The 25,910-nt window shown below is 42.6% G+C and overlaps 1 protein-coding gene across 1 annotated transcript in view; it reads right to left on the bottom strand.

The window, feature by feature from the left end:
• Positions 1–25,910, bottom strand: part of DISP3 (dispatched RND transporter family member 3) — a 2,757,501-nt gene that overhangs the window by 1,355,562 nt on the left and 1,376,029 nt on the right. The window contains exon 3 of the mRNA XM_044063608.1: positions 18,983–19,949. Within this exon, the coding sequence (XP_043919543.1) occupies positions 18,983–19,949 (967 nt within the window). The remainder of the gene's footprint in view (positions 1–18,982; positions 19,950–25,910) is intronic.

Below are 25,910 nucleotides of genomic sequence, written 5' to 3'. Positions count from 1 at the left end.
AAGGACTATGTGTTGTCTAAGGTGTTGTGTAGGTGTTAACCTTCTCCTCTTGACTGTCTAACACAATCTTGGCTGGAGAGAGCTTTGCTTCCAGTTTGGCTATATAATTGCATCTCTCACAGGTTGTAGTGTTTGGTGGTAGGAGGAGAGGGTTGTCTGTGTACATGAGGCAATTTTTGCATTGCCTCAGTATGCCCAGATTCACCAGGTGGACAGGAGAAATCACCGGAAGCTGACCCTTGGACATGCCTGGTTCAGTGCTTTCTTTGTGTAATACAAGAGCTGTTTTCCCTTACTTTTTGGCAAGGTACTTGCAATTATTGGCTGTCTAGTGTCTACGACTATTTTCTCCTTATTACCAAGGAGAGGTGAGTGCTTGTAACAAATTAAGGCTTCCTAGTGATTTTTAGCGAGTTTTAGAGCAAGTGCTAGTCACAGGTATACAGATTTTAGTGCCACTGCTCATAAACTAGCTAGTTCTAAGGCAAAATTCGAAGAGCAGACTTTCTGGCACTAGGAATAGTTTAACCTTAGCCCCACAGTGCTGTGTGGTGCGCAAATGCATGCAAACACACGTATTTATGCCAGAAAGTTAAAAGGGATAGAAATCAGTGCAAAATGGCCAATGAAATTGCAATTTCAGAGCTGGAAACCACTCTTCTAGTGTTAGATAGGCAGTACAATGCTCCCGATCTCATTGGTAAGCAGTAGGACCTCCCTCTACCACAGCAAGGTCTGGATAGCTCTGAACACAGTAAATAAAGTCCTGAGACAAGCAAAGACTGGAAACTTGACTATGCAAGTTAGAAAAGGTGGGAAATTAGCAAACAAGATAGAATTTTTTTTTTTTTTTTTTTTTTTTTTTAGAAATAAATGAATAAAAAAAACGTAATCAAATAAATAAAAGTACAGAGGAAAGATAATTTTTTACAATGCAATATGTACTCACAACATAATTATTTGACAGCCACCCAGCAGTATGAATAGGTTTCAGGATCTAGGAAGAACTAAGGAAGAAATAAGTTGCTTTGGTGAGTGAGAAAGATAAAATGGCTGTAAGAGTGCACTCAGAATAGGTGAATAGAAGGTCAGTACTGGTTGCTACAGGCTATGCAAAGTATAGTATTCTGGGGGATGTGCAGGAATATAGCCAGTGGTTTGTCAGATGTTCCCCGAGGAGTAGCTTTACATTTGATGCATTTTTGGTGTTTAGTATGTGTTGTGGGGCTGAGTTCCAGGTTTTGAATATTTTGTTGGAGAACAGGAAATCTCCAAAGGTGTTGCTGGCCTTAGCAACTTAGAAGAAGTTTTTCAGAAGATCTTAGGGTTCTACCGTTAGAATATGCCTGGACTAGGTCTTTCAGTGTGGGGCAGTTTCCAAGTTAGTAAATGATGGAGTGGGCCATAGTTAGTTGGTTCAGGGATAGTAGGTTAGGTAATTTGATCCAACTGTGTTCCTGTAATGCTGTACTGAGGTGTGATCTATGATGCTGGTTAATAGCAAATTTGGCAATTTTATTTTACAGGCCTCTAGCTTCTTTAGTTCTGATTTACGAAGGTTAGTTAAATGTGCGAGGCATATAGAAAGGTGGATAGTAGGTGTGTTCTGGCTATGGATAGTCTAGTATTGTTAGTAAGGTATGATTGTAAAGTAAGCCACATTTGATGTGAACCTTTTTGATGGATAATGCTATGTGTTTATCATATTTAAAACAACTGTCTATTGTGACCCCTAGAAGTTTCGTTTGTTCCACAGGTTCGACTTTGGTTTTGTTGGAAGAGTAGATAATGACGTGGCGAACGTTGTCTTTTGACTTTATATTGGAGAAGACCATTAGTTTGATTTTGTTTGAGTTGAATATTAGTTGGTGGTCAGAGAGATAGTTTTCTATGTCAAGGAAGGATTTTTGTTTTTTTCTTAGGAGTTCAGGAAAGTTTGGGGCTGAACAGATGAGGGAGAAGTCTTCAGCAATGGGGGATAGGAGTTCTCCCTGTAAGAGACAGTTTAGCAACTGTTTTTAAACACATTTTCAAGTATTTTGGAAAGAGGAAATAAGACTGCTATAAGTCTAAAGGTAGTGATGTCTGTTGAATTTACTCCTTTCTGTAAAGGGACAATGTGTGACTTTGTTTTCAGTGAGAGAGAGAGAGGGAATGATGGATTCCTCGATTAGCCTATTTATAATGATTGAAACAGGATAGAAAATGCTATTGGCTGACATTCTAAGGTATTCATGTGGAAAGTCATCAGCTGGAAATTTGTTTAAGATTACTTTTATGCAAGATTGTTAAGGTTTGAAAGCGAAAGTGGATTTTGTGATATGTGGCTGTTGAACAGGGTTGGGATTAGATGTTGGGGAATCATTGGTTAGGGACGCTATACTGTCAGTGAAATAAAAATTGAATTATTTTGCAGTTCTGAGTGGTGAGTTATTGGGAGAGGGATTATGGTTGAATCTTTCCCCTGGACATAAGATTTCTTTAATGGCTTACCAGAATTTTTTAGGGTTGTGTTTTCTGTTGTTGTGGTATTTGTTATAGTATAGTTTTTTGTTCATAGGTTCATAGGTGTTTAGTAGGCTAATGACCACAAGAGCCTTTTCATCCCAGATCTCTGACAAGTTCTGGTAACCTTGATAAGTGTAAGCAGGGTCTTGAGAGATGACCATTTACAGGCTGTCTGTGTCCCTTACAGACAGAGGTGCCAAACCACGGATGGATTTCCAGCTTCCCATCCAGTTGTCCAGCTTGCACCTGAATTGGGTTAGGGCAGAACTCTGCTTCACATGGATGGGGAGCCTGTTCCAGAGAAGGGGGAGACTCTGGGATACATACCTGCCTATCCAGCAGATCCTACTTATAAGCAGTTGGGAGGGTGGCCTAATGGTTAAGATGTTTGCCTTGCAAGCACAAGGTGCAGGGTTTGAGTCTCACAAGGGATAATTGTCTAGGCTTAAAATGGCTTGCAAGAGCAGTTAGCTTAGTACTAATTTAAAGGGTTGGGAGGGTGGCCTAATGGTTAAGGTGTTTGCCTTACAAACACAAGGTGCAGGGTTTGAGTCTTACAAGAGATAATTGTCTAGGCTTACAATGGCTCACAAGGGCAGTTAGCCTAGTACTAACCTATGAACCTATAACACAGGCAAGGTTCAAATCTTTATAATGTAACTCTGGTGCGATTTGTTTTGCAGATATGCAGGAGGTCCATCAGAGTGGTTTCTGACACTGCCTCATACATCAACCATAGTTCTCTCCTCAACAGCCTGTAATATACAGAATAAAGGGAATGGACCTTTAGGCAGTCTGCATAGGACATGTTACTTATGTCCTGTATTCTTTTAATGAGGAACCCCTGTGGACATTCTGATTGTTGAATATGCCTGGTGATGTACATACCAAAGTGGGCTTTATACTCAATGACAGGGCTGATTAATGTTGAATGCAGTGGAACAATGACTTCCTTGGACCTAGATGCCAAACCTTTCTTTATAAGTTGCACAACATAGAATCATTTCCTCACTACGGTAGACATATGATGGTCAAAGACTAGATTACTGTCTATGTGTGTCCCCAAGTTGCTGACTACTGGGTAAACACTTATGAGTGTGCTGTTAATATGACAGTTACGATGGTGGATGACTTGCCAAAGGATACTATTATGCATTTCTTGGCATTTTGTTTTAGTCCATGGCTCTGAAACCAGTTATTTGTCTGTATCAGCTCTTCCTGGAGAGCATTTGTTTCAGTGGGGAATTAAATGACAGCCATAATTTGAAATCATCTGCAAATTTCATCAGCCAGAGGCCACTAACTTTGGCCTTGACTTTAGAGAAGTAGATGCCAAAAAGGAGTGGTCTCATGACTGATCTCTGAGGGACTCTGCTTGTGACTGGCCTCTTTGTAGAGCTGGACTCTCCAGTTCTAACTTCCTGGGTCCTGTCTGTGGGCCACATGGCCATCCACTCTTGAGTTTGTCAGCAATATGGGGTACTGTGTTGAATGCCTTTTCCAGGTCAGGGTAGATAGTTTGAACCCTTTTGCCCTCAACCATTGCTTTGGTGACCTTCTCAAAGAAGTCCACCAGTTTGAGTAGGCATGAACTTCCACTGACAAAACCAAACTGGGTTTGGTCCAGTGCCTGGCGGTTTCCTATGTCATTATTAATCATTTCCATGATAATTCTTTCCATAGCTTTGCATATGAGACTAGTGAGACGTATGGGTGTGTTTTCATTTATTTGATTCTTAGTACAGTTGTGAAGCATTCTGAGGTTTTTAAGATACAGTAGTGTTTTATATTTTTGCCCGTGTTTCTACGCTTTTCTCATCTTGACTTTTTTTCTTTTTAGTTTCTTCCTTCCTGAAGATGCAAGGCTATTTAGGATATTTGGGCAAATTGTATTTAATTCATTTACAGCATCATCTAAGGGGAGGATGTTTAGGATGTTTCAGTTAACAGATAACATGGTAGTAATGAATATTTCTGTGTTAAACTTGGACAAGTTATGTGTTGTTTATAAACATGCTCATCAGCTTGTATGTTAATCTACTTCCTATGTTGCCTTATTTTTGATGCTGTATAAGTTACTTGCATATATGATCTTGTATAAGTGACATGCTGTGTTACTTTTGTTTTTTCTATATGTACATTTAACATTTTATATCAGAGGTTTTCTCCCTGGGCCTCTGCTGAAAATGGGCCTTTGGCCCAATCGGACACTCCCAGTACATAAATGTAAAATAAAATAAAATAAATGCTGTTTAACTAGATGTGTGAGATGTCTGGTTAAACAGATTGGGAGATGATCACTGAGAGACTCTTTCATCATCATCATCATCAGCCCCCTTTTTTCCCATTTTTCTACTTGGGGTCAGGGTATCGTGTTAACTGTCGCCAACTCTCTCGATTCAGTGCCACTCTCCTGCCTTCTTCAACACTCATGCCTGACTGTCGCAGATCTTCTTTCACACAATCCATCCACCTCTTTGCTGGACATCCTCACTTCCTCTTACCTTCTTCCTGTGTGTCCCAAATCTTCCTCACCAGATTGTCTTCTGCTTTTCTACACACGTGCACAAACCACCATAATCTCTTCTCTTTGATATTTTCTGCAATTGGAGATACTTTGGCTTCTGCTCTCATGTCCTCATTTCTTCATCTGTCCCACAGTGTGCATCCTACCACCCTTCTCAGGCACTTCATTTCCATCACCTCTAGCTTCTTAACTGTTCTGCCTTTACTGCCCAGGTTTCTGTACCATACATTAGTACTGGTCGCACCACTGTCTTGTACACTTTACTTTTCAGCTTCTATGGCATTCTTCTGTCATGTACTACACCTGATACTCTATGCCAGTTGGCTGCAGCCACTCAGATTCTAGCTATGAGCTCTTCATTCAGACTTCCCTTCTCTACAACCACCCCTCCCAGACACTTGAAGCTGTTTACCTGTTCTCCTATCTTCCCTTCTATGTCTATTCTCAGCTTCTTCTGATTTTATTTATTTAATTTATTTTTTACATGTGTTAACTAGATTAGTCCAACTGGGTCCAGAGAGACCTTTTTCAGTGGAGATCCAAGGCGAAAAGCTCCAGGAAGCTGATGAAGATTCCCCAGTTTGCTGCCATTACCACCATCTTATCTGTACTTAGTTTCATCCCGTGTACCTTCAGTTTTGCATTCCATTCTCCTATCCTTTGCTGAAGTTCTTGTTTAGAGTCTGCTTGTACTGCCACATCGTCTGCATGCAGCAGCTTTATTGATCCGTCCCCTCCAACCTGTTTGCTAATGTAGTCCATCACCAGTATGAACAGCAGTGGGCTCAGAGCTGAACCCTGGTGTAAACCCACTCCCAATGGGAATCCCTCTGTGAGTCCGAACACTGTTCATACTTGAGTCATTGGGTCCTTGTACATAGCCTGCACTAATTCTACCAATGTTTCTGGGACTTCAAACCACCATAGTACTCCCCAGATCAGCTTTCTTGGGACCATGTCATATGCTTTTTCCAAGTCTAGGAATGCCCAGTTGGACTCTCTCCTCATTTGTAGCTTCTTTTCAAGTATCTGTCTCAATGCAAACATCAGGTCAGTTGTGTTGCATCCTGATCTGAATCCAAACTGCTTGTCTCCTATCTTACATTCTACTACTCTGCATATGCATTTATCAGTCACCCTCTCCAGAACTTTCATGCAATATGATAGGAGTTTGATACCTTTGCACTTCCCACAGTTGTGAATGTCCCCTTTGTTCTTGTACACTGGCATGATTATGTTTATTCTCCAGTCATCTGGGATATGTCTTTCTACGCACACTGCTATTAGTACCCTCAGGAGCAATTTCTCCGCTATCTCACCCAGCATCTTTATCATATCTGTTGTAACCTCATCTGACCCTGCTGCTTTCCCTGACTTCATCTTCTTTAGTGTTGTTCTTACTTCTTCTAGGGTGGGCTCCTCTTCTTCTCTCATTGTAGGCTGTGTCTGGGGCAGTACAGCTTCTGTGGGGTTTTCTTTATATAGAACCTGCTGGAAATACTCCTTACATCTGCCTTTGATGCTCTCTGGGCTGGTGAGCAGGTTGTTGCTGGCATCCCTTATGAAGGGTGTCTGACTATCTTCTTTATCTTTCTGTCTTTGCCGTGCAACCTGATATAGTTTCTTTGTGCCCCTTACTGATTCACTTTCCAGAAATTAGTACAGTGCCTCCAATGCCCTATTCTTTGCTATTGCAACTTCTTTCTTGGCTTTTTTGTTAGCCAACCAGTAGTCCTTCCTAGCCTGGACAGTCTTTTCTGTCTCCCACTTCTTCCTGCGCTCCTTCTTTCTTTTGATGACTGACAGACACTTTAACAATAAAAATGTATTTCTGCCCTGCCTACAGCCCCTTTCACTGGATACATTACCAATGACAGACTTCTGGGAAACAGTGTGACTCTGAATAGGGTAGCAGCAGGCAGAAGCAGGAATGGGGCAAATGTTTTTCTTCATTTTACTACTGAGACCATACTAAAGCAGCATAAACCATTTAATTTTTCTTTATTTTACTAAACGCCAGAGACAGAATCAGCAGGATTTATTAAACTGGGTAATGGGAGAAGTATAAAGAGTTCTTCTTCTATGGAGTCTCTAAGAACCATTTCAACTGCAGTCCAGTAAATGCATAATGGAAAGGCAGAACAAATCAGTTGCGTGTACGGATTCACAGAATCAAACCCTGGTCCAATGAACTGCAATTCTTGTAACTAGCTATGAACCACAGAAGTTATGGTACTAATGAAGGAATTTCAATGTAGTAATGTCATCATCACCATAGGAGCCATGTTCTTTCGATGCGATCCTTGGTTTTCTTCTTCTGTTAATGACGACAGTCTACCAGATTCATGAATGCCTGCCCTAAGTGTACATGATCTGTATTCAAGAACAGCCCCACCACATTTTTTGTAATATCTATTCATTCAGAAAGATTATACTAAGTGTATGCACAGTCTACACTTTGTGGTAACCTTTATGAATCCCCTTTGACATTTAAGGCTACAAGAAAATCAGTAGAAAAACTAAAATTAGGAGGAAGAGGATGGGAGTTATGCTTGTGTTGTCTCAGAATGGTGTACACTTAGTGCACACCTGGTGTGGGCATTCATGAATGTGGCCTTTAGTCTAGAGGTTTAATGTTAGCATTTAAGCTCCGAATACACTTTATTTAGCTTATTTTTGCATGGATATAAGTATGAAGTGCACAGTGTTTGGGCTACAACAATTTCTCTTGCACTTAGTGCAGATAAGTGAGGCTATGATCTGTTAAAGAGATGCTTGCACTAGTACGTGGTTTGATTTCACCAGCCGTCACCTTCTACGTGACACCACGTAGGACTCATGGGCTGCTCCTGAAAAGGGACACTTGCATCCAGTGGGGTGTCCCAGGCTGTTAGCAAATGCGTTACATGTTTATGCTTTAAACTCACACACCCTTCATAAAATGCTAATTAGCACTTCATTATACCCGATCTGAGTATGAATCCAAGCATGTCTCTTATTTTCTTAGATTGCCAGATGCATTTCATTAAATGTGAGTTTCAAGGAAACAGAAGTTTACTATTTCTCATGCTAAGTTTGATTTCAATGTAACAAGTGTTTTGTTTTGTTTAAGAAAATGTCAGTATTTTGTCTGTAAAATTTGAAATAAAAGTTTTAAATGAAAGACAAATCTCTGTGATAACTGTAAAAATAAACAAGAGAATAGTATGTACAGTGACTTGTTTGAATACTGCTTATGGTAATTGGGAGAGACAGACAAGAAACTGCACATTGGCAAGGTTTGTGGGGGCCTGATTTTATTACTCCATATAGGGGCCCCATTTCTCCACACCCAGGGTATGTTGAGACTGGAAGTATATAGTGCAACAATACAGTAATATTAGCCATTCAAGTAAGTTAGTCCTGTACTGAGTGATGTCAGAGGAGACAGCTATTCTTGATGAAAAACAAAATATACAGAGGTCAAGAAAGAGAAGTAGTCATCCTGCAAGCATGTAAGTCCCCTTCCCTTCCCCCCCAAAACCAGTATGTTATATGCAGCAATATTTATGTTTTGTCTGATTTTTTTGTTTGTTGAACAGAAACTGCTGCAACATTTATATTGTTGTTAATTGTTTATTAATAGCCCCAAAAAGGTATACTGTGATATGGAGTGATGATCAGAACCTACAGATCTTCTGAATCCAGTATGTAGTGTACAGTACTGTGATATGGAGTAATGATCAGAACTGTCGGATCTTCTGAATCCAGTAAGTAGTGTACAGTACTGTTATATGGAGTGATGATCAGAACCATCGGATCTTCTGAATCCAGTATGTAGTGTACAGTACTGTTATATGGAGTGATGATCAGAACCATCGGATCTTCTGAATCCAGTATGTAGTGTACAGTACTGTGATATGGAGTGATGATCAGAACCATCGGATCTTCTGAATCCAGTATGTAGTGTACAGTACTGTAATATGGAGTGATGATCAGAACCGTCAGCTCTTCTGAATCCAGTATGTAGTGTACAGTACTGTGATATGGAATGATGATCAGAAAGTACAGTTGTGTACACTTACCATAAATGTAGATGTTCGAGTGTATTCACTGTTGCAGTCATTGCATTTGGACTATCTTCCTGCAGGTAGCCCTCAGCCGGCCTGAATACCAGAGTCTTGGATTCCTGCATCAGATGCTGTCTCTTCTTCCATGACGTCAGGTCGTCAGGGGTATAAAACATGTAACGACGCCATTGCATCAGTTTTTCTTGCCCCAGATGTCAGGTGCCCCCATATTGGGATGCAATTATATGTTATGTTACACCTCCAACAAAAAGCAAATACACCAGAAAGCTCAAATACATCAAACAAGAAGGAAAGTTAGAGCCAAGAGAAGTCAGGGGGCTGGAGGGAGGGTAACCAGGACTGCAACAGTGAATACACTCGAACATCTACATTTATGGTAAGTGTACACAACTGTACTATGTTCTTCATGTTTCACTGCTGCAGTCATAACATTTGGGTAGATTCCCAAAGCTAAGGAAGGGAGGAGGAAGTTAGAGAGCTTTAGGACCAGCTATTAAGCCCTGCAAGACTGCAGTGGCAAAACCAGCCATGGATTTAGAGAAAATAGACATGTGGTAATGCTTGGTGAAGGTTTGAACAGAGCTCCAGGTAGCAGCTTCTAGGGTGTCCCTGGTAGGGACCCCTCTGAGAAAGGCTGTAGAGGTAGATGCAGCCCTGATGGAATGTGATCTTATCCCCTGTGGGGTAGGTTGTCCATGGTGCTTATAGCAGAAATTAATGCAATGGGCTATCCATTTAGAAATGGTTTGCTTTGAAATAGCCTTCCCCTCTGCCCCTGCAGCAAAGCCAACTAACAGCTGTTCAGATTTTCTGAGAGGCTTAGTCCTGTCCAAATAAAATCTAAGTTGTCTGTGCATGTCCAAAGAGTGCAGAATTCATTCTCCTTTGTTTTGTGGATTAGGGAAAAAGGTAGGCAAATGAATGGACTGATTTAGGGCCACACTAGACACCACCTTGGGCATAAAGGAAGGATTGGTCCTGAGGGAAACCCTGTCTGCATGAAAGATGATGAAAGGCTTCACTGCCATGATGGCCTGTAATTCAGACACTCTTCTTGCTGAAGTGATGGCTAGAAGGAAGGCTGTTTTCCAAGGAAGGAATTTCAACTCTGCTGTTACAACTGGTTCAAATGGAGGGAGAGTGAGTTTTTCGAATACAAAGTTAAGGTCCCAGGCTGGAGTAGGGGCTCGCCTGGGGGGGTCTTAAATTTTTAGCCCCTCTGAGGAATTGCTTTAACAGGGGGTGAGAGAAGAGGGGAGGTTCAGTATTAAAATGTGCTGAAATTGCAGAGGCATGAATTTTAATTGATGAGAAGGATAGTCCCTTGTGGAGCATTTTTGTTAAGTACTGAAGAATATGAGGTAAACTGGGCACCATAGTGCCCATATCCTGGGTCTGGCTCCAGGAACAGTATCTTTTCTACTTTTCAGCATCGGATTTTCTAGTACTAGGTTTCCTTGCTTTCAGAATGACCTCTAGCACCTGCTTACTAAGGGATGCTATCGGAGAGCTCAAGGAATTAGCCAGGCTGCAAGGTTCATGGTTTGAAGCTGAGGGTGCAGAATCTGGCCCGCCTGTTGGGACAGCAGGGAAGGTGTCTGAGGTGCATAGGTTCATAGGTTAGTACTAGGCTAACTGCCCTTGCGAACCATTTTAAGCCTAGCCAATTATCCCCTGTGAGATTCAAACCCTGTACCTTGTGTTTGTAAGGCAAACACCTTAACCATTAGGCCACCCTCCCAACCCTAGTGCCATGGTAGGTACCATGGATCCAGCAGTATCATGCTGTGCAAGAGGGGCTACCAGTGCTGGTGAGGCCAGTCTGGCGCAATAAGAATTGTCCTTGGTTTGTTCTGTTTGGTCTTTAGCAGAACCTTCGATAGGAGAGGCAGAGGGGGAAAGGCATAAACCGAGAGGCTTTCCCAGGTAAAGGATAGGGCATCCACTTTCCAAGCTTGACTGTGGGGAGTCATTGTCCAGAATTTGCCCAATTGGTAGTTCTGGGGGGAGGCAAACAGGTCTATCTCTGGATTCCCCCATTTGTTCCTCAAGAGGTTGAATATTTTTGGTTCCAGTTTCCATTCGTGTGGGTCCATGAGATTTCTGCTCAGGTCATCTGCCAGTGAATTTAGCTTGCCTGGCAGGAATTGAGCTTGTAGGTGCACTTGGTAGCTCAAGGCTGTGTTCCACAGAGCCATGGCTAGTCTACACAGAGGGTACGAGTGGGTTCCCCCCTGCTTGCTTATGTACCACATAACTGTGGTGTTGTCTACCTTTACCAATAATTGTCCTGGAAGGATGTGGTCCTTGAAGGCTGCCGGGGAATTCTGTACAGCTAACATTTCTTTTTGGTTGATATGCAGGTGCATCTGACTCGGGTTCCATTTGCCCTGAATGTACCACTCTGCCAAGTGAGCCCCCCATACATAGTCTGATGCGTCTGTAGTCAGGGTTTGGGCGGCAGGGGATAGATTGAAAGGGAGCCCCTTGTTGAGGTGGCAGGCCTCTGCCCACCAAAGGAACTCTGTCTTTATACAAGGAATGATAGGAATCATTGACTCCAGGTCCTGAGAATGTTGACACCATAGACTTTTTAGATACCATTGTAGTTTCCTCATATGCAGTCTTGCATATGAAATTAGTAGAATGCAAGAGGCCATGAACCCCAGGACTTGCAGGATTTTCCTTGCATATAGCTGAGTCTTTGTGGCCAATAGTTTGAAGTAAGCTGTTAAATAAACTTGTTTCTCTGGTGTGAGGTAAGCCATCTGGGAAGTTGTGTTCAAGCTTGCTCCCAGGAATACAATTTGTTGGCAGGGTACTAGATGAGATTTGTTTTTGTTTATGGTGTACCCCAGCAAGGTTAGAAGTTTCTTTACAAATGCCAGATGTTTTAATAGCATGTCCTGGCTTTCTGCCTGAATTAGACAATCGTCCAGGTATGGGTATATTTGAAAATTTCTCTGCCTGCAAAATGCAATGGCTGGAGCTAGACACTTTGTGAATACCCTGGGCACAGTACATAAGCCAAAGGGAAGTGCAGAGAACTGATAGTGCATGGAGCCTGCTCTGAAGCATAAGTATTTCCTGCAAGATTCCCTTATTGGAATGTGCAGGTAAGCTTCCTTTAAGTCTAAGGTTGCCAACCAGGCATCTTTTGCTCGCTTAGTAAACAGCTGTTGAAGTGTTAGCATTTTGAATTTTGGGATTACCAAAAAGGTATTTAGAATAGAGAGGTTCAGGATAGGACGCCAGGAGCTGTCTTTTCTGGGTACCAGGAAAAGTCTTGAGTAAAAACCTTGTCCCCTTTCTTCTGCCAGGACAGGTTGAATAGTCCTGATACTTAGAAGAGAGAGAACCTGCTGTTGAGCCTCTGCCCACTGATTTGGGGGTAGGTCTGGCCAACCGTTTGGGGTTGGTAAGGTGTGGAAGTGGAATCTGTATCCTTGGAAAACAATATTTAAAACCCATTTGTCCTGGGTAATGAGTTCCCATTTTTTTGCATGCAGGACGAGCTTTACTCCTAAGGGAACAGGCAGTTGAGCAGGGCTTGAAAGGGTTAAGATTAAGTCATTGTGCCATTTTTCCATAGGGAGGTGTCTTACTACTTTCAGCTTTGGAAGTGTGAGCCCTCCACTGCTTAGGCCTGTGTGTAGCCTGAGACTGTAGCCTAGGTGGTCTGCTGTTCCTGGGTTTGGACTGAGGCCTGGAAGACACTGAAAAGGACCAATTCTTAGAAGGCCAATGCCTACTAAATCTGGGAGGCTGTACTTGCAGGAAATCTTTAACAGTTTGCATAGATTTAGCTTTTTCCTCCATCTTTTTAAGGGCTTCTTCTGCTTTGTTTCCAAACAAGTGGTCTTGGTTTAAGGGAGCATCCAGTAATTTAGCTTTAACATGATCTGGCAAGTTTTGCTCCTTAAGCCAAACATGCCTTCTACGTACAGGCCCAGTGACAGCAGCCCTGCAAGATGCTTCTAAAGAGTCAAAACCACATTGCAAAGTATGTTTACGAACTTGTTCAGCAGAATGCATTAAATCTTGTAATTCTTTATGTTCAGCACAGTCAGGAATCAACATCAATTTCTATTTAAGTAGTCCCATAATATGTTGCTGATACTTTGAAACTGGCAATTTAAGGCCCTAATGGCCAAAGTAGCAGGTGTATACCTTCTTACCCCATCCGTCCAAGGCCCTGGAATCTATCAGAGGGGGTTGGGATTTTGGCAGCAGTAGCCTTAATGCCTTTTGGTCCTTGGGAAATGGTCTCTGGATCCACAGTAGGATTCTTGAAGAGGAACTTGTGAGAATCAGGTACTCTGTAATACCTGTCAGGTTTTCTGGGAGGTAAAGTGTCTGGGGCCAGCCTAGATTCCAAGAAGGCATCATCTACAATGTCCAGAACAGGAAGGACAGCTAAAGACCTGTGTTGAGGGAGGAGTAAGAATTCCCTAAGCCTCTTTTTGGAGTCAGAGTAATCCTGGCTTTCCCAGTGGAAATGCTCTCTAAGAGTGTGCAAGGTTTCACCAAAAGAAAAATCTTCAGGTGGGGAAGCAGAGGGAATGGAATCCTCTGAATCATCATAGGTAGATAAGGACAAATCCTGGTAATCAGAAGAAACAGAAATTTCAGAATCCTGATCAGAAGAATCAGAAGGAAAATCAGTTCTAGGTCTCTTAGAGGGGGAAGGCTGGCTTCCCCTAATTAAAGTAATAAGGTCTTCAGCCATTCTAAGCATTTGTTTTTTAGGCATATGGGTCTGACCATGCGGTTTGGACGTCGGTTTTCTAGGTGTGGGTCGAGTTTTAGGCCTTGATGAAGAAGATGGTGCCGGTTTGAAATGCAAATCTGTAGGCCTGAATACACCCTCAGAAGCCAGTGCCTGCACAGCGGCTCTGGACCCATCCAAGGTAGAGACATATGCAGGTTCCATAGTTGAAGAAGCATCTCGCGGCATACCGGACTCTAAATGGGTCTCAGTAGAGGCCTGCGAATCTGAAGTAGAGGGTATCAGGGGCTGCGAAAACACCTCACTGAGTACCGGCGAATTGGTGACTAGCTTAACAGAAGCATTGTCGGCAGTTTTGAACCTATGCTGTCTGTCTCTGTCTTTATCTTTATGTTTTCTCGGAATATCAGTAGTCGGATGGCTTACTGAAACCATTTCTGGATAGTTAAACTGAGTACCAAAATAATTTGCTGCGAAAATAGACCAATGATGAATAGTTCAGGGGTTGAATAAGGCACAAAACCGACAGCGAGGGACATCGTGGTCTGGGCCTAAGCAAGGAATGCAGTACGAATGAAAATCTTTATGAGGTATTTGGTTTGCACAGGTAAGACAATTGTTAACTTTTACTGACATCGGTTAAGAGCAAGAAAAAGGATCCGTAACGGGGTAATTAGCTTTTTTCGAAGACTTTGGTTCTGAAACTCGAAAATGAAAATTTCAGGAGTCGGCCGACTGGCACTTGCGAACTGCTTCTGCTTCGGGCACCACGTGGCAAGAAAGACTGATGTAATGACGTCGGCTGCATGTTTTATACCCCTGACGACCTGACGTCATGGAAGAAGAGACAACATTTGACACAGGAATCCAAGACTCTGGTATTCAGGCTGGCTGAGGACTACCTGGAGGCAGATAACCCAAATGCAACAGTGAAACACGAAGAACATCTGTCACATCTTCTGAATCCAGTATGTAGTGTACAGTACTGTGATATAGAGTGATGATCAGAACCGTCGGATCTTCTGAATCCAGTATGTAGTGAACAGTACTGTGATATGGAGTGATGATCAGAACTGTCGGATCTTCTGATTCCAGTATATAGTGTACAGTACTGTGATATGGAGTGATGATCAGAACCTACGGATCTTCTGAATCCAGTAGGTAGTGTACAGTACTGTGATATGAAGTGATGATCAGAACTGTCGGATCTTTTGAATCCAGTAGGTAGTGTACAGTACTGTGATATGGAGTGATGATCAGAACTGTCGAATCTTCTGAATCCAGTAAGTAGTGTACAGTTTACAGGATCTGACTGTAAAGGATGTTGACATTTACTTAAAAACTCTTACTCTGACAGTTAGTACAGAGGGCTACAGCTCCGAGTTGTTAGTGAGCTGGTTTCTGTATAAGGGTGCTGGGTTTCAGTCTTTCCTCCTTCACTTACGGGTTTCAATTTTTCCTCCTTCACTTACCTACTGTGTGAAATTCAGCTAGTAACTTAACCAAACAGTGCTTTGGAGCAATTGGGATTTAGGCTAAGTCCCTTAAAGGAGCTACATGCCTAGTAACTATGAACCTGATGATGCTGTTTGCCAGTCATTTCCTATTGCACAGCTGATCTAGTTAAGGAAATGTTACGGCAGTATCACCAGAACACCAGTTATTTAATGCAACATAAACAATGTATTCTTCAAGGGCAGCAGGCACTACATACGTAGATGAAGCACTGAAATAAAAAGTTTGCCAGCGATGATCTCCTCATTAGTGGACATAAGTGTAATGGCTGAACCAGTGCCCTGTGCTGGTCCCACCCAAGCTCATCAAGTGAAGAGCAAAAAAAAAAGAAACACATCCACTCCTTCTACTGGCCCACCAACCAGACAGCCAGATACAGACCCTGTCAGCTCATGTCCCAGCCTTTCAGGGTCCTTTTTATGCCCTGCCCTAACCCTCCATGCTTACATTTTAGTAAATAAATAAATAATTAATTAAATAAATACAAATCTTTTTTTTTTTTCATTTAAACTGTAGCAAACAGCTGGTACAGTTTATACCCTACACAGAGCACTACACCTTTCAGGTTTTACTTAAAAAATTTTTTTTTTCTTTTTTTACATTTAAACTATAGCTAACTGCTTGCTTCAATGTAGAAACAGTTGCTACAGTTTATACCCCGTATGGAGAGACAAGAGTGTTCAGGTTTAACTGTACCAAGCAGTTGATGCAGTTTATACCCCATATGGAGAGACAAGAGTGTTCAGGTTTAACTGTACCAAGCAGTTGATACAGTTTATACCCCGTATGGAGAGACAAGAGTGTTCAGGTTTAACTGTACCAAGCAGTTGATAAAGTTTATACCCCGTATGGAGAGACAAGAGTGTTCAGATTTAACTGTACCATGCAGAAGATACAGTTTATACCCCGTATGGAGAGACAAGAGTGTTTAGGTTTAACTGTACCAAGCAGTCGATACAGTTTATACCCTGTATGGAGAGACAAGAGTGTTCAGGTTTAACTGTACCAAGCAGTTGATAAAGTTTATACCCCGTATGGAGACAAGAGTGTTCAGGTTTAACTGTACCAAGCAGTTGATACAGTTTATACCCCATATGGAGAGACAAGAGTGTTCAGGTTTAACTGTACCAAGCAGTTGATACAGTTTATACCCCGTATGGAGAGACAAGAGTGTTCAGGTTTAACTGTACCAAGCAGTTGATACAGTTTATACCTCGTATGGAGAGACAAGAGTGCTCAGGTTTAACTGTACCAAGCAGTTGATAAAGTTTATACCCCGTATGGAGAGACAAGAGTGTTCAGATTTAACTGTACCATGCAGAAGATACAGTTTATACCCCGTATGGAGAGACAAGAGTGTTCAGGTTTAACTGTACCAAGCAGTCGATACAGTTTATACCCCATATGGAGAGACAAGAGTGTTCAGGTTTAACTGTACCAAGCAGTTGATAAAGTTTATACCCCGTATGGAGACAAGAGTGTTCAGGTTTAACTGTACCAAGCAGTTGATACAGTTTATACCCCATATGGAGAGACAAGAGTGTTCAGGTTTAACTGTACCAAGCAGTTGATACAGTTTATACCCCATATGGAGAGACAAGAGTGTTCAGGTTTAACTGTACCAAGCAGTTGATACAGTTTATACCTCGTATGGAGAGACAAGAGTGGTCAGGTTTAACTGTACCAAGCAGATGATACAGTTTATACCACACAGGGAAGCCTCAGCACTAAGAATTGACTGCAAATGGAATATTGACTTTTAAAATAATTAGAGATAGCTCTTTCATCACCTTATGCATGAGTAACCCTTGTGTTAGGAGGCCGACAGGCAGGGGATATAATACACAAAAAGAAAATCTCCTGGTGTCAGTGGTGCTTGAGATACAGCTGAAGCCAGATAGTTGGCTGGCAACAGGGCAAAACTGAAGTAAACAGATCATCAGAAGGGCTGCTTAATAAGCAAAAAGCAAGGAATGCGTAAAACATAGTACAACTTTTTGTCCACACACACTCTGCAGCTTTTAAGACATACTTTAAAGTGTGATAATGTATTTCTTTTAACTTATTAGTTTGAGGATGAAACATGTATAAGATGTTTTAATAAAGGATATTCTGACAAATACTGTTTTAATGAATAGAACTGACTAAAGAATCAATCTCCCCCAAAAATAAAGAGAAATTCAAGAATATACTGTGGGCAGAAGGAACCTTTAAATGACCATGAAGGATACAGTGTCCCCTTTATCACTTCTTAATTTCACCTACTCCAAGGTCACTGTGCCACAGTACCATGCAAGGGGAAATTAAAATTACATAAATCATTGTAGCTCAGTATTGGAGGCAGACCTGTTGGACACCTGTAGTCAAATGAGTCCTAAAATGTCATTGATGTATACACCTGGATCTAAGACAGATCAGGTGAGTTTAAAATATTACATGAAATACAATGGCAGTTTCAGACAAGCAATACACTACAAAGTTTTACAAAAGAACAAAATAAAAAAATAAAAAAAAGAAGAAGAAACTGCATCACACAACACTCTGACACAATACTGACCTGTTAGAGAAGATGCTACAATCCTGCACTGAAAGGTGTAAGGTGGATTCTATAAAACAGTAATAATATAGTGTGTTTCCATTCTATTAATTACATCAAGAATTGCATTTACTTACTCTAGTTAATAGGTATCTGCTAGGCTGATATGGAATGTTTTACAAGAAATGCAGATTTTCTACTTAGTTACTTATGTTGCTGCCCTCCCAACATCTGTCCAAATGTCATCACATCGAGTCAAGATGCCCTTCCAATCACAAAAATGCTGTGGCCCTCCTATCAGCAAGTATGCTGTGCACATATTTATATGTCAGATGTTAGTTTACACAGTTGCAGATATTTCAGGTTTTAGCTGTCATGATTTCTGTAAATGATGCTCGGTTAAGGAAAGTGAATCATCTAATTACATTACGTAAGCTGGCTTATACCTTTGTGTTCAGTAGAACAGCACATTAAAGATTTCACTTATGTGGAAAGGCTGTTGTAGTTATCTTCATTTTCAATCAACTGTAGATTAGCCAGGGATGACCTGAGATCTAGCCATAAATATTTAACAATGACAACTTAGCAACTATGTTTTAGGGTTAAGCTGAGATATTATTTACTATATGCAATAATGATGCCTTCATGAATGTACCAGTTCTAAGGACATGTGCAGGACTAATTAATGGAATGCAGTTCCTCTTAAGATATGGAAAACCGCTATCCTTGTTACTTTAAAAAATGTACTGATGAGAGGCTTGGGACAAGGGGCCTATGACTGAAAGTTGTTTTGGTTATAAACTCCTTGAAGGTCTCTTAACAGGCTCCAAGCTTGTTTAACAATCAGTGAACAATGAACATTGATCAAGGGGCATTTCCTTTCCTTTTTTTATTTAGGCATACTAACTTAATATTGTAAATGAAGGCTGCAGGAACAGTCCATTCCAGTCTGCAGATCATTACGTTAAATAATCATTTAGATCACCTCACATTAAACGTTTCTGCACAGGAGATGTAAGTACAGTGAAACAAAATGATGTTGCGCAAGAACTGAATTTCTTTGATCTACAAAACTAGCAGCGACAGGTTAGACTCACCTTGAATATCTGCAAGATCATTTCCCATTCCATCATAGTAAATCTTTCCACTCTTTTCCGTTGGAAAGAAATAAGTCATCAAAGAACTGGGGGGAGAACAATAAGCATATGCTCCAAGGGGTAGGTCCTTCACAGCCTCGTGTGGTTTCCAACAGAACTCCCGAAATCTAGGGTGGTTCATTATTTTCTGTTCAATGCCATGAATAGTTACCAAGCGTTCTTTGGTAAAAATATTATTTTCGTCATCACCTCTTGCCAGAAATATAAGTTCCATCTTCCAATGGGCATGAGTTTGTGTGTCCGTATTTACATATGTACTCCTATGCTGTCTATGCGGAGCTACTTGACGTTTGGTAATATGTTGCCTGCAGTGGACTTCATCTGTTGTAATATTAGCCAAAGTACTTATTACGGTATGTTGTTTATCATATTCCCTGCTTCCCTGCAGCAAAGACTCTGCATAATTGCTTTTGGAAAGATCACTTGAGTGGGAGGTATTGTTTCGAAGTTGCTGCAACTGCTCAAAAATAAGTTTCTGCAATGTTTCAGATGCTAAATCAGCGAAATCTCTTCGACTTCTTCCCCATGATCCAAACTGGGATTTCAGAGCTAAAGTAAGCGCATCGAAACGTCGAGAAGACTCATGATTTCGGATTTCAAAGGCATTGTATGATATATCGATGTCCACTGGAGGTGAATGAGCAAACATGACGAAGGCTAAAATGGTTGGTACGACACAACCGAGGGTTAGTATGAGAGCTGCACAGTAAGGGTTAGTGAAGATACAGCCCACAATGCCCCAGAAGTCTGTTAATTGGAGCCTGCAGTTCAGTTTGGATATGTTGCACTGGCAGTCTCTGCAGAGTCTTTCGTTTCGGCTTACCCTTTGTAAATTAAAGGTCTCTACATCTTCATCGAGCCAGACGTGCTGCAACATTGGGTCATCTTCTCCTTCCACTTCCCAAATCTAGATGAAGAGAAAAGTAAGAGTGTCAGTATGACAGAAACCACAATTCAAACATTTATATGTCAAAAACAGTCACAAAAATAAATTTTATGCAATTAACAAAAATGCAAATAAGCACACATTTACCTGCATTTATATATTTATTCATCATTTGCTGAAAGGGAATTGGGCTGACCTTTTGAACACGTGTGCATGTGTGTGTGTGTGTGTGTGTGTGTGTGTGTGTGTGTGTGTGTGTGTGTGTGTGTGTGTGTGTGTGTGTGTGTGTGTGTACACATACATATATATATATATATATATATATATATATATATATAAAGAGAGAGATCTCTCACACTCTCTCTTTATATGTTTACACACACACCCACATATATCACACATATACGTAAACACATGCATACACACACACACACACACACACACACACACACACACACACACACACACACACACACACACACACACACACACCACACATATATACATACATACACACTAACACATAGCATGCATATATACATAGATACATACATACACAAACACACCTACCATACCTCTCGAGTGTCCAGATTTTCCCAGAATGCCCAGATTTTTACCTCATATTTTTGACCTGTATCTCAAAAAAAAAGAAGTTATGTACTCACCATAACATTCCATGTGAGTTGTTTATCTCACCTTTATTCTCACTGATTGGTTCGGAGCTGATCCTCGGCTCCAACACGGCCGATAGCAAAGCTCTAGGTTTGCCAGTAGCTCGAGACCAAGCCCCTTATCCCATGATGCACTGCTGGAATTACCTCAGATCTTGTTTGCAGTATGTATATATACCCCTGTAAGGGGAGCACTCCCCAGGAAGGAAGAAGTATTGAACAACCAGGATGATACTAGCCTCTAGGTCAACTGTCAGCCAGGAGGGAGATGGAGGGAGGGACATGAGAATAAAGGCGAGATAAACAACTCACATGGAACGTTATGGTAAGTAAATAACTTCTTTATATGAAGTTGTTAAATCTCGCCATTTATTCTCACTGATGGGTAGTGTCCCTAGCACCCGCAATCCTGGGTGGCTCACGGGAGTACATTTTTCAGGACCATGGAACCAAAAGAAGACCTGTCCCTGGAAGCCTTATCTACTTTGTAATGAGTGATAAAGGTATGAGGCTTAGACCACGTGGCTGCAGCACAAATGTTGTCAAGGGGCAATTTAGCTTGAAAAGCAGTAGACGTAGAAATGGCTCTGGTTGAATGAGCCTTTGCTTTGTGTGGCAAAGGTATGTTAGCATTTGCATGAACAAATGAGATACAATCCGATAACCATTTTGAAAGGGTTGTTTTAGCCACTGGTCTACCTTTTCTGGCCTCCGAAAAGAATACAAAGAGTTGATCTGATTTTCTAACATCCTTAGTTCTATCAAGATAAAATCTGAGCTGTCTGTGTACGTCAAGTTTGTGCAGCATGTATTCCAATTTGCTAGAGTGGTTGGGAAAAAAGACTGGCAACTCAATAACCTGATTGATATTGGACTCAGAACAGACTTTAGACAAAAAGGAGGGGCTTGTTCTGAAAGATACTCTATCAGCATGGAAAATCATGTAAGGAGGTCTGATAGATAATGCTTGAAGTTCTGACACTCTACGGGCAAAATTAATGGTCACTAGAAAAATAGTTTTCCAGGACAAAAATTTGAGATCACAAGATGATGCTGGTTCGAAGGGGGGAAGAATTATTTCAGACAGCATAAAATTAAAATTCCACGGAGAATAAGGGATTTTGACAGGAGGTTTCATGTGAAAAACACCTTTGAGACAAACTTTAGATAACTTATGGGCCATAATATTTAACCCATCGAAACAAAGGTGGAAATTTGATATGGCGGCTAACTGAACCCGAACTGTGGCAGCTGCTGCTCCTTCCTTAAAAATCATTGTCAAAAAGTCTAAAATGGACAACAGAGGAGCTCGGAAAGGGTCAATTTTTTGTATACTGGCCCAAATGGAGAACCTTTTCCACTTACTGCGATATAGTTTTCCGGTGGATGGCTTATGAGAAGACAATAGAATTTGTCTTGTGTCATCTGAGAGTAAATGAAGCCTGGCTATTTGGGGAAGCAGATCAGCCAAGCAGTCAGCTTTAGAGACTGCAATGAAGGATGGAGGTCCCCTGATGGGTGTGTCAGGAGGTCTGGAACTGGGTCCAGGATCCATGGATCCTCCAACAGATGATGGTGAAGGAAAGGGAACCAAATCTGTCGAGGCCAATTGGGGGGCCTATGAGGATAACAGTCCTTCCCAGTGATTTTGCTTTCTGTAAAAACCATCAATGGAATTGGTGGGAATGCATATAGGAGACCTGGAGGCCAATCGTGTACGAGTGCGTCTCTCGGGGGATGTCCTGGAGGTGGTATTAGGGCAAAGTAGCTTCTGCATTTGGTATTGATGTGACTGGCAAAAAGGTTGCAGCAAGGCTGGCCCCATTTGTGGAAAATCAAGTCCGCAATGTGTTGGTTGAGAAACCACTCATGAGGCAACAGGATTGCCCTGCTCAGCTTGTCCGCTATCATGTTGGATTTCCCAGGGATGTGCGTTGCTAACAGAAAACGCTGGGATGACACAGCCCATTGCCATACCCTAAGGGCTTCTCGACAAAGGGGGTAAGACTTGGTTCCGCCCTGTTCGCTCAAGTACCAGACCACTGACAAGTTGTCTGTCTGAATTGCAATTGTCCCTAGAGGAAGAGAGTCCTGGAAGTACTGCAACACCAGAAGTACTGCTCTCAACTCCAGAACATTGATATGCAGATGTGACTCTTGATCCGTCCATGTGCCTTGGGCAGTCTTTCCCTGAAAATGCCCCCTCCCACCCTATCAGGGAAGCATCCATGGTCACAGTGGCTACTGGGGGGGGACACAAAGGGTCTTCCTATTGTGGCATGAATAGACGTCAACCACCACTGAAGATCTCTCTTCCACAAATTTGTGATGAGGATCATATGGTTCAATGGTAATTTTTAGTAAGACCATTGAGCGAACAGGAGCCATTGAAGAATTTGCATATGCATTCTTGCGAGTGGAATGGCTAGAATTGCTGCCGCCATCAAACCTAGTACCTTCAAGACCTCTGTGGCTGTAGCTCTGTTCTTTGACACCAATGAGTTGACGTGTTGGTGAAGAAGTGAGACCCTTTCGACTGGAAGACGGTATGCTGCGATGGCAACTAGGCAGACTTTTTGAAGTTGATTGTAACACCTAAGTGGTGGTAGAGTGTCAGAGTAGATTGTGTTTCCTGAATCAATTGATGCCTGGTGGTAACAGTGAGGAGCCAATCATCTAAATATGGAAACACTTGGAATCCTAGATGCCTCAGGTGAGTTGTGACCACTGCCATGCATTTGGTGAACACTCTGGGGGCTGTAGTGAGACCAAAGGGCAGGGCTCGAAACTGGTAGTGATTGGCTCCCAGCAGGAAATGCATGTGATCTCTGGAGCATCTGTCCATCTTTATGTGGTAGTATGCATCCTTGAGATCGATGGAGCACATCCAATCACCTTTCCCTAGAAAGGGAAGAATGGCCTGAAGCGTGACCATTCAGAACTTCTCTTTTTTTACAAATTGGTTGAGTCTGCTGAGGTCCAAGATAGGTCTCCAGTCCCCTGTTTTCTTTGGAGCCAAAAAGAATCCTGAATAAGTTCCGAATCCAACTTGGTCTGCTGGGACTGGCTGGATGACTCTTTTTTCTAGCAATGTGCGGACCTCTATAGTTGCTTGTTCCCTGAGACAGGGTGGAACATCCAGGATTCTGTTTACAGGAGTGGGAGGGGAAGAGAACAGTATGAAATACCCTCTGGAAATTATGCTTTGTACCCAGGTATCGGACGTTATGCTTAGCCATGCTTCTGGGTACAAAAATAAGTGACCCCTGACTGCCTCCAGTGCCGGACAGCCGGGTCTCCTTTCAGGAGCGCTGGTAGGGCTGACCAGAGAACTGGCCTCTGTCACCCTGCTGTTGCAGACCCCCCCCCCACTGCACAAGTGGCGTCTTCCATTATAATCCCCTTCTCTGCCTCTAGAGGGGGTTTCTCCATGTGTGTCCTGAAAGGCTCCCTGTGCTTTTCGGAACCACATTTTTCCGCCCTTAGGGCCCTTGGGATAGGGCCGAGTAGGGGTAGAAAAATGGACTCCCAATGGCAGATAGAGTCTTGCCTTCCTGCTCACACCTGGTTAGAGTTTCCTTTACCTTGGGCCCAAACAGGGATGAGCCATCAAATGGGGTGTTGATAAAGGAAGACTTGAAAGGCTCCGCAAAGGAACAGAGATGCTTGTCTATGCAGAGCAATGCCTGAACTAGTGGCTCTACTTGAACCATCAGCTGCATAAGATATGAGACGCATGGATGAGTTCACAATTGAGTTTAGGGTATCGAGCTGTGTGCTAACTTTGTCGGCAACACCTGCAGCTACCGTACCGTGGAGAGTAACTCCTAGCTCTTTCAGGAGATCTCTTTGTAGTCTTGTAAAATGGGTTAAATAGTTCAGTGATTGAAGGGAAAAAGTCGCTGAACTAAACATGCATTTCCCTTATCTATCCATGATCCTAGAATCTCTGTTAGGAGGATGGATAGATGAGGATGTCTCAGAAGTTTCCTTTTTGCCTTTTTGGTGGCCGCAGCCATCACAATGGCATCAACAGGAACTCCCTTAGTCAAAAAGGCTTTGTCCACTGGGGCAGAGATGAACTTATTTGGCTTCCAAGGGACAGGTTCCATGACCTCCAGAGACTCTCACGCCTTATGAGAGATCAGCTCCATGAGCTCATCATAAGGTGGAGACACCCAAGAAGTGGAAGGTTGAGACCCGAAAACCTTCAAGAGCACTGACTCATTTTCAGTAGGGCTTTTTGACTGCCAACCACCCCTCTGATTAAGGATCTCTAATATCTCTGCAAAGGAGATATCCTCAGAGGGGGCTTGAGGGGACCCTTCTGACTCATCCATGTCAGTGTCAGAAGTCAAAGACTCCTGTGGGGAGTCCAAGTGCCTCCTCTTGCACAGTCTCTTCCTGGGTACCTCCTCAGTGGGGGGATCTGGGGAGGCAGGGGGTGCCCTGTGGGGCTACTTGAGGCTCAGGGTCTCTATGATTGGGTGGGTGGACCGGTAGAAGCAGGAGCAGACACAGGTGCTTGAGAGGAGGAGGAAGCCAGACCTGATGCTGATGATGTCTTCGGAGACAGGACTCTCCTCATGGCATCAAATGCACCATGGCTCCGACGAGAAGGGGTAGATGGATCCGAAGGGACAGTCTGATCCTCCCGCACCAAGGCCATGGGCTCCGAGCCCGAGGTAGGAGCCGAGCTCATCCGAGCCAAAGCCCCGAGAGGAAGAGTTGGCACTGACAAATCAGTACGACTATACTTCCCGGACCCGACAGGAGAGTGTCGGCCCCTAGAGTCCCCGGTCTCAGCTCCACAGGCTCAACAACTATCAGGTCGGGCTCCTTCAGCTCCGAAAGTCCAGTATGGCTTGGAGGAAAAGTAGTCAAGTCCAGGTTAATGGTATTCAGCTCCGACGAAGGCATCGGAGCCAACAACAATTTAGCAAGGTCTGGTGCTTGTAAAAGCTTCTGCACTAGCTGGTTCATATCCATATCTGAGAGGCTGACAGAAGACTACGAGGAGTGCACTGAAGGTGCTGATTGGAGCAGAGGAGATGAGGGAATCTCAGGGACCGGCTCCAAAGCTGTGAGCTGGCTCTGAACAGAAGGGACACTCGGTTCCGAGGACAGTGGAACCGATAACCCTATACCCTCCATTTTTTTAGTCTTTTTGGATGCTTTTGAGTCACCTGAGGACTTGGAAAACTTTGAGGATCTACTAGCACCATCCTAGTCACCCAGCGCCTTGGAGAAAGGGTGCTGAAGTAAACCCCTGTCCACTAACTTCCTCCTTCTCTCTAAATGTACCCTGGAG

The sequence above is a fragment of the Protopterus annectens genome, chromosome 2.part1, assembly GCF_019279795.1.
Source record: "Protopterus annectens isolate FY-2018-M chromosome 2.part1, PAN1.0, whole genome shotgun sequence".
In the NCBI taxonomy this organism is placed as follows: Eukaryota; Metazoa; Chordata; order Ceratodontiformes; family Protopteridae; genus Protopterus; species Protopterus annectens.
This window is presented reverse-complemented; position numbering and strand designations above follow the sequence as displayed.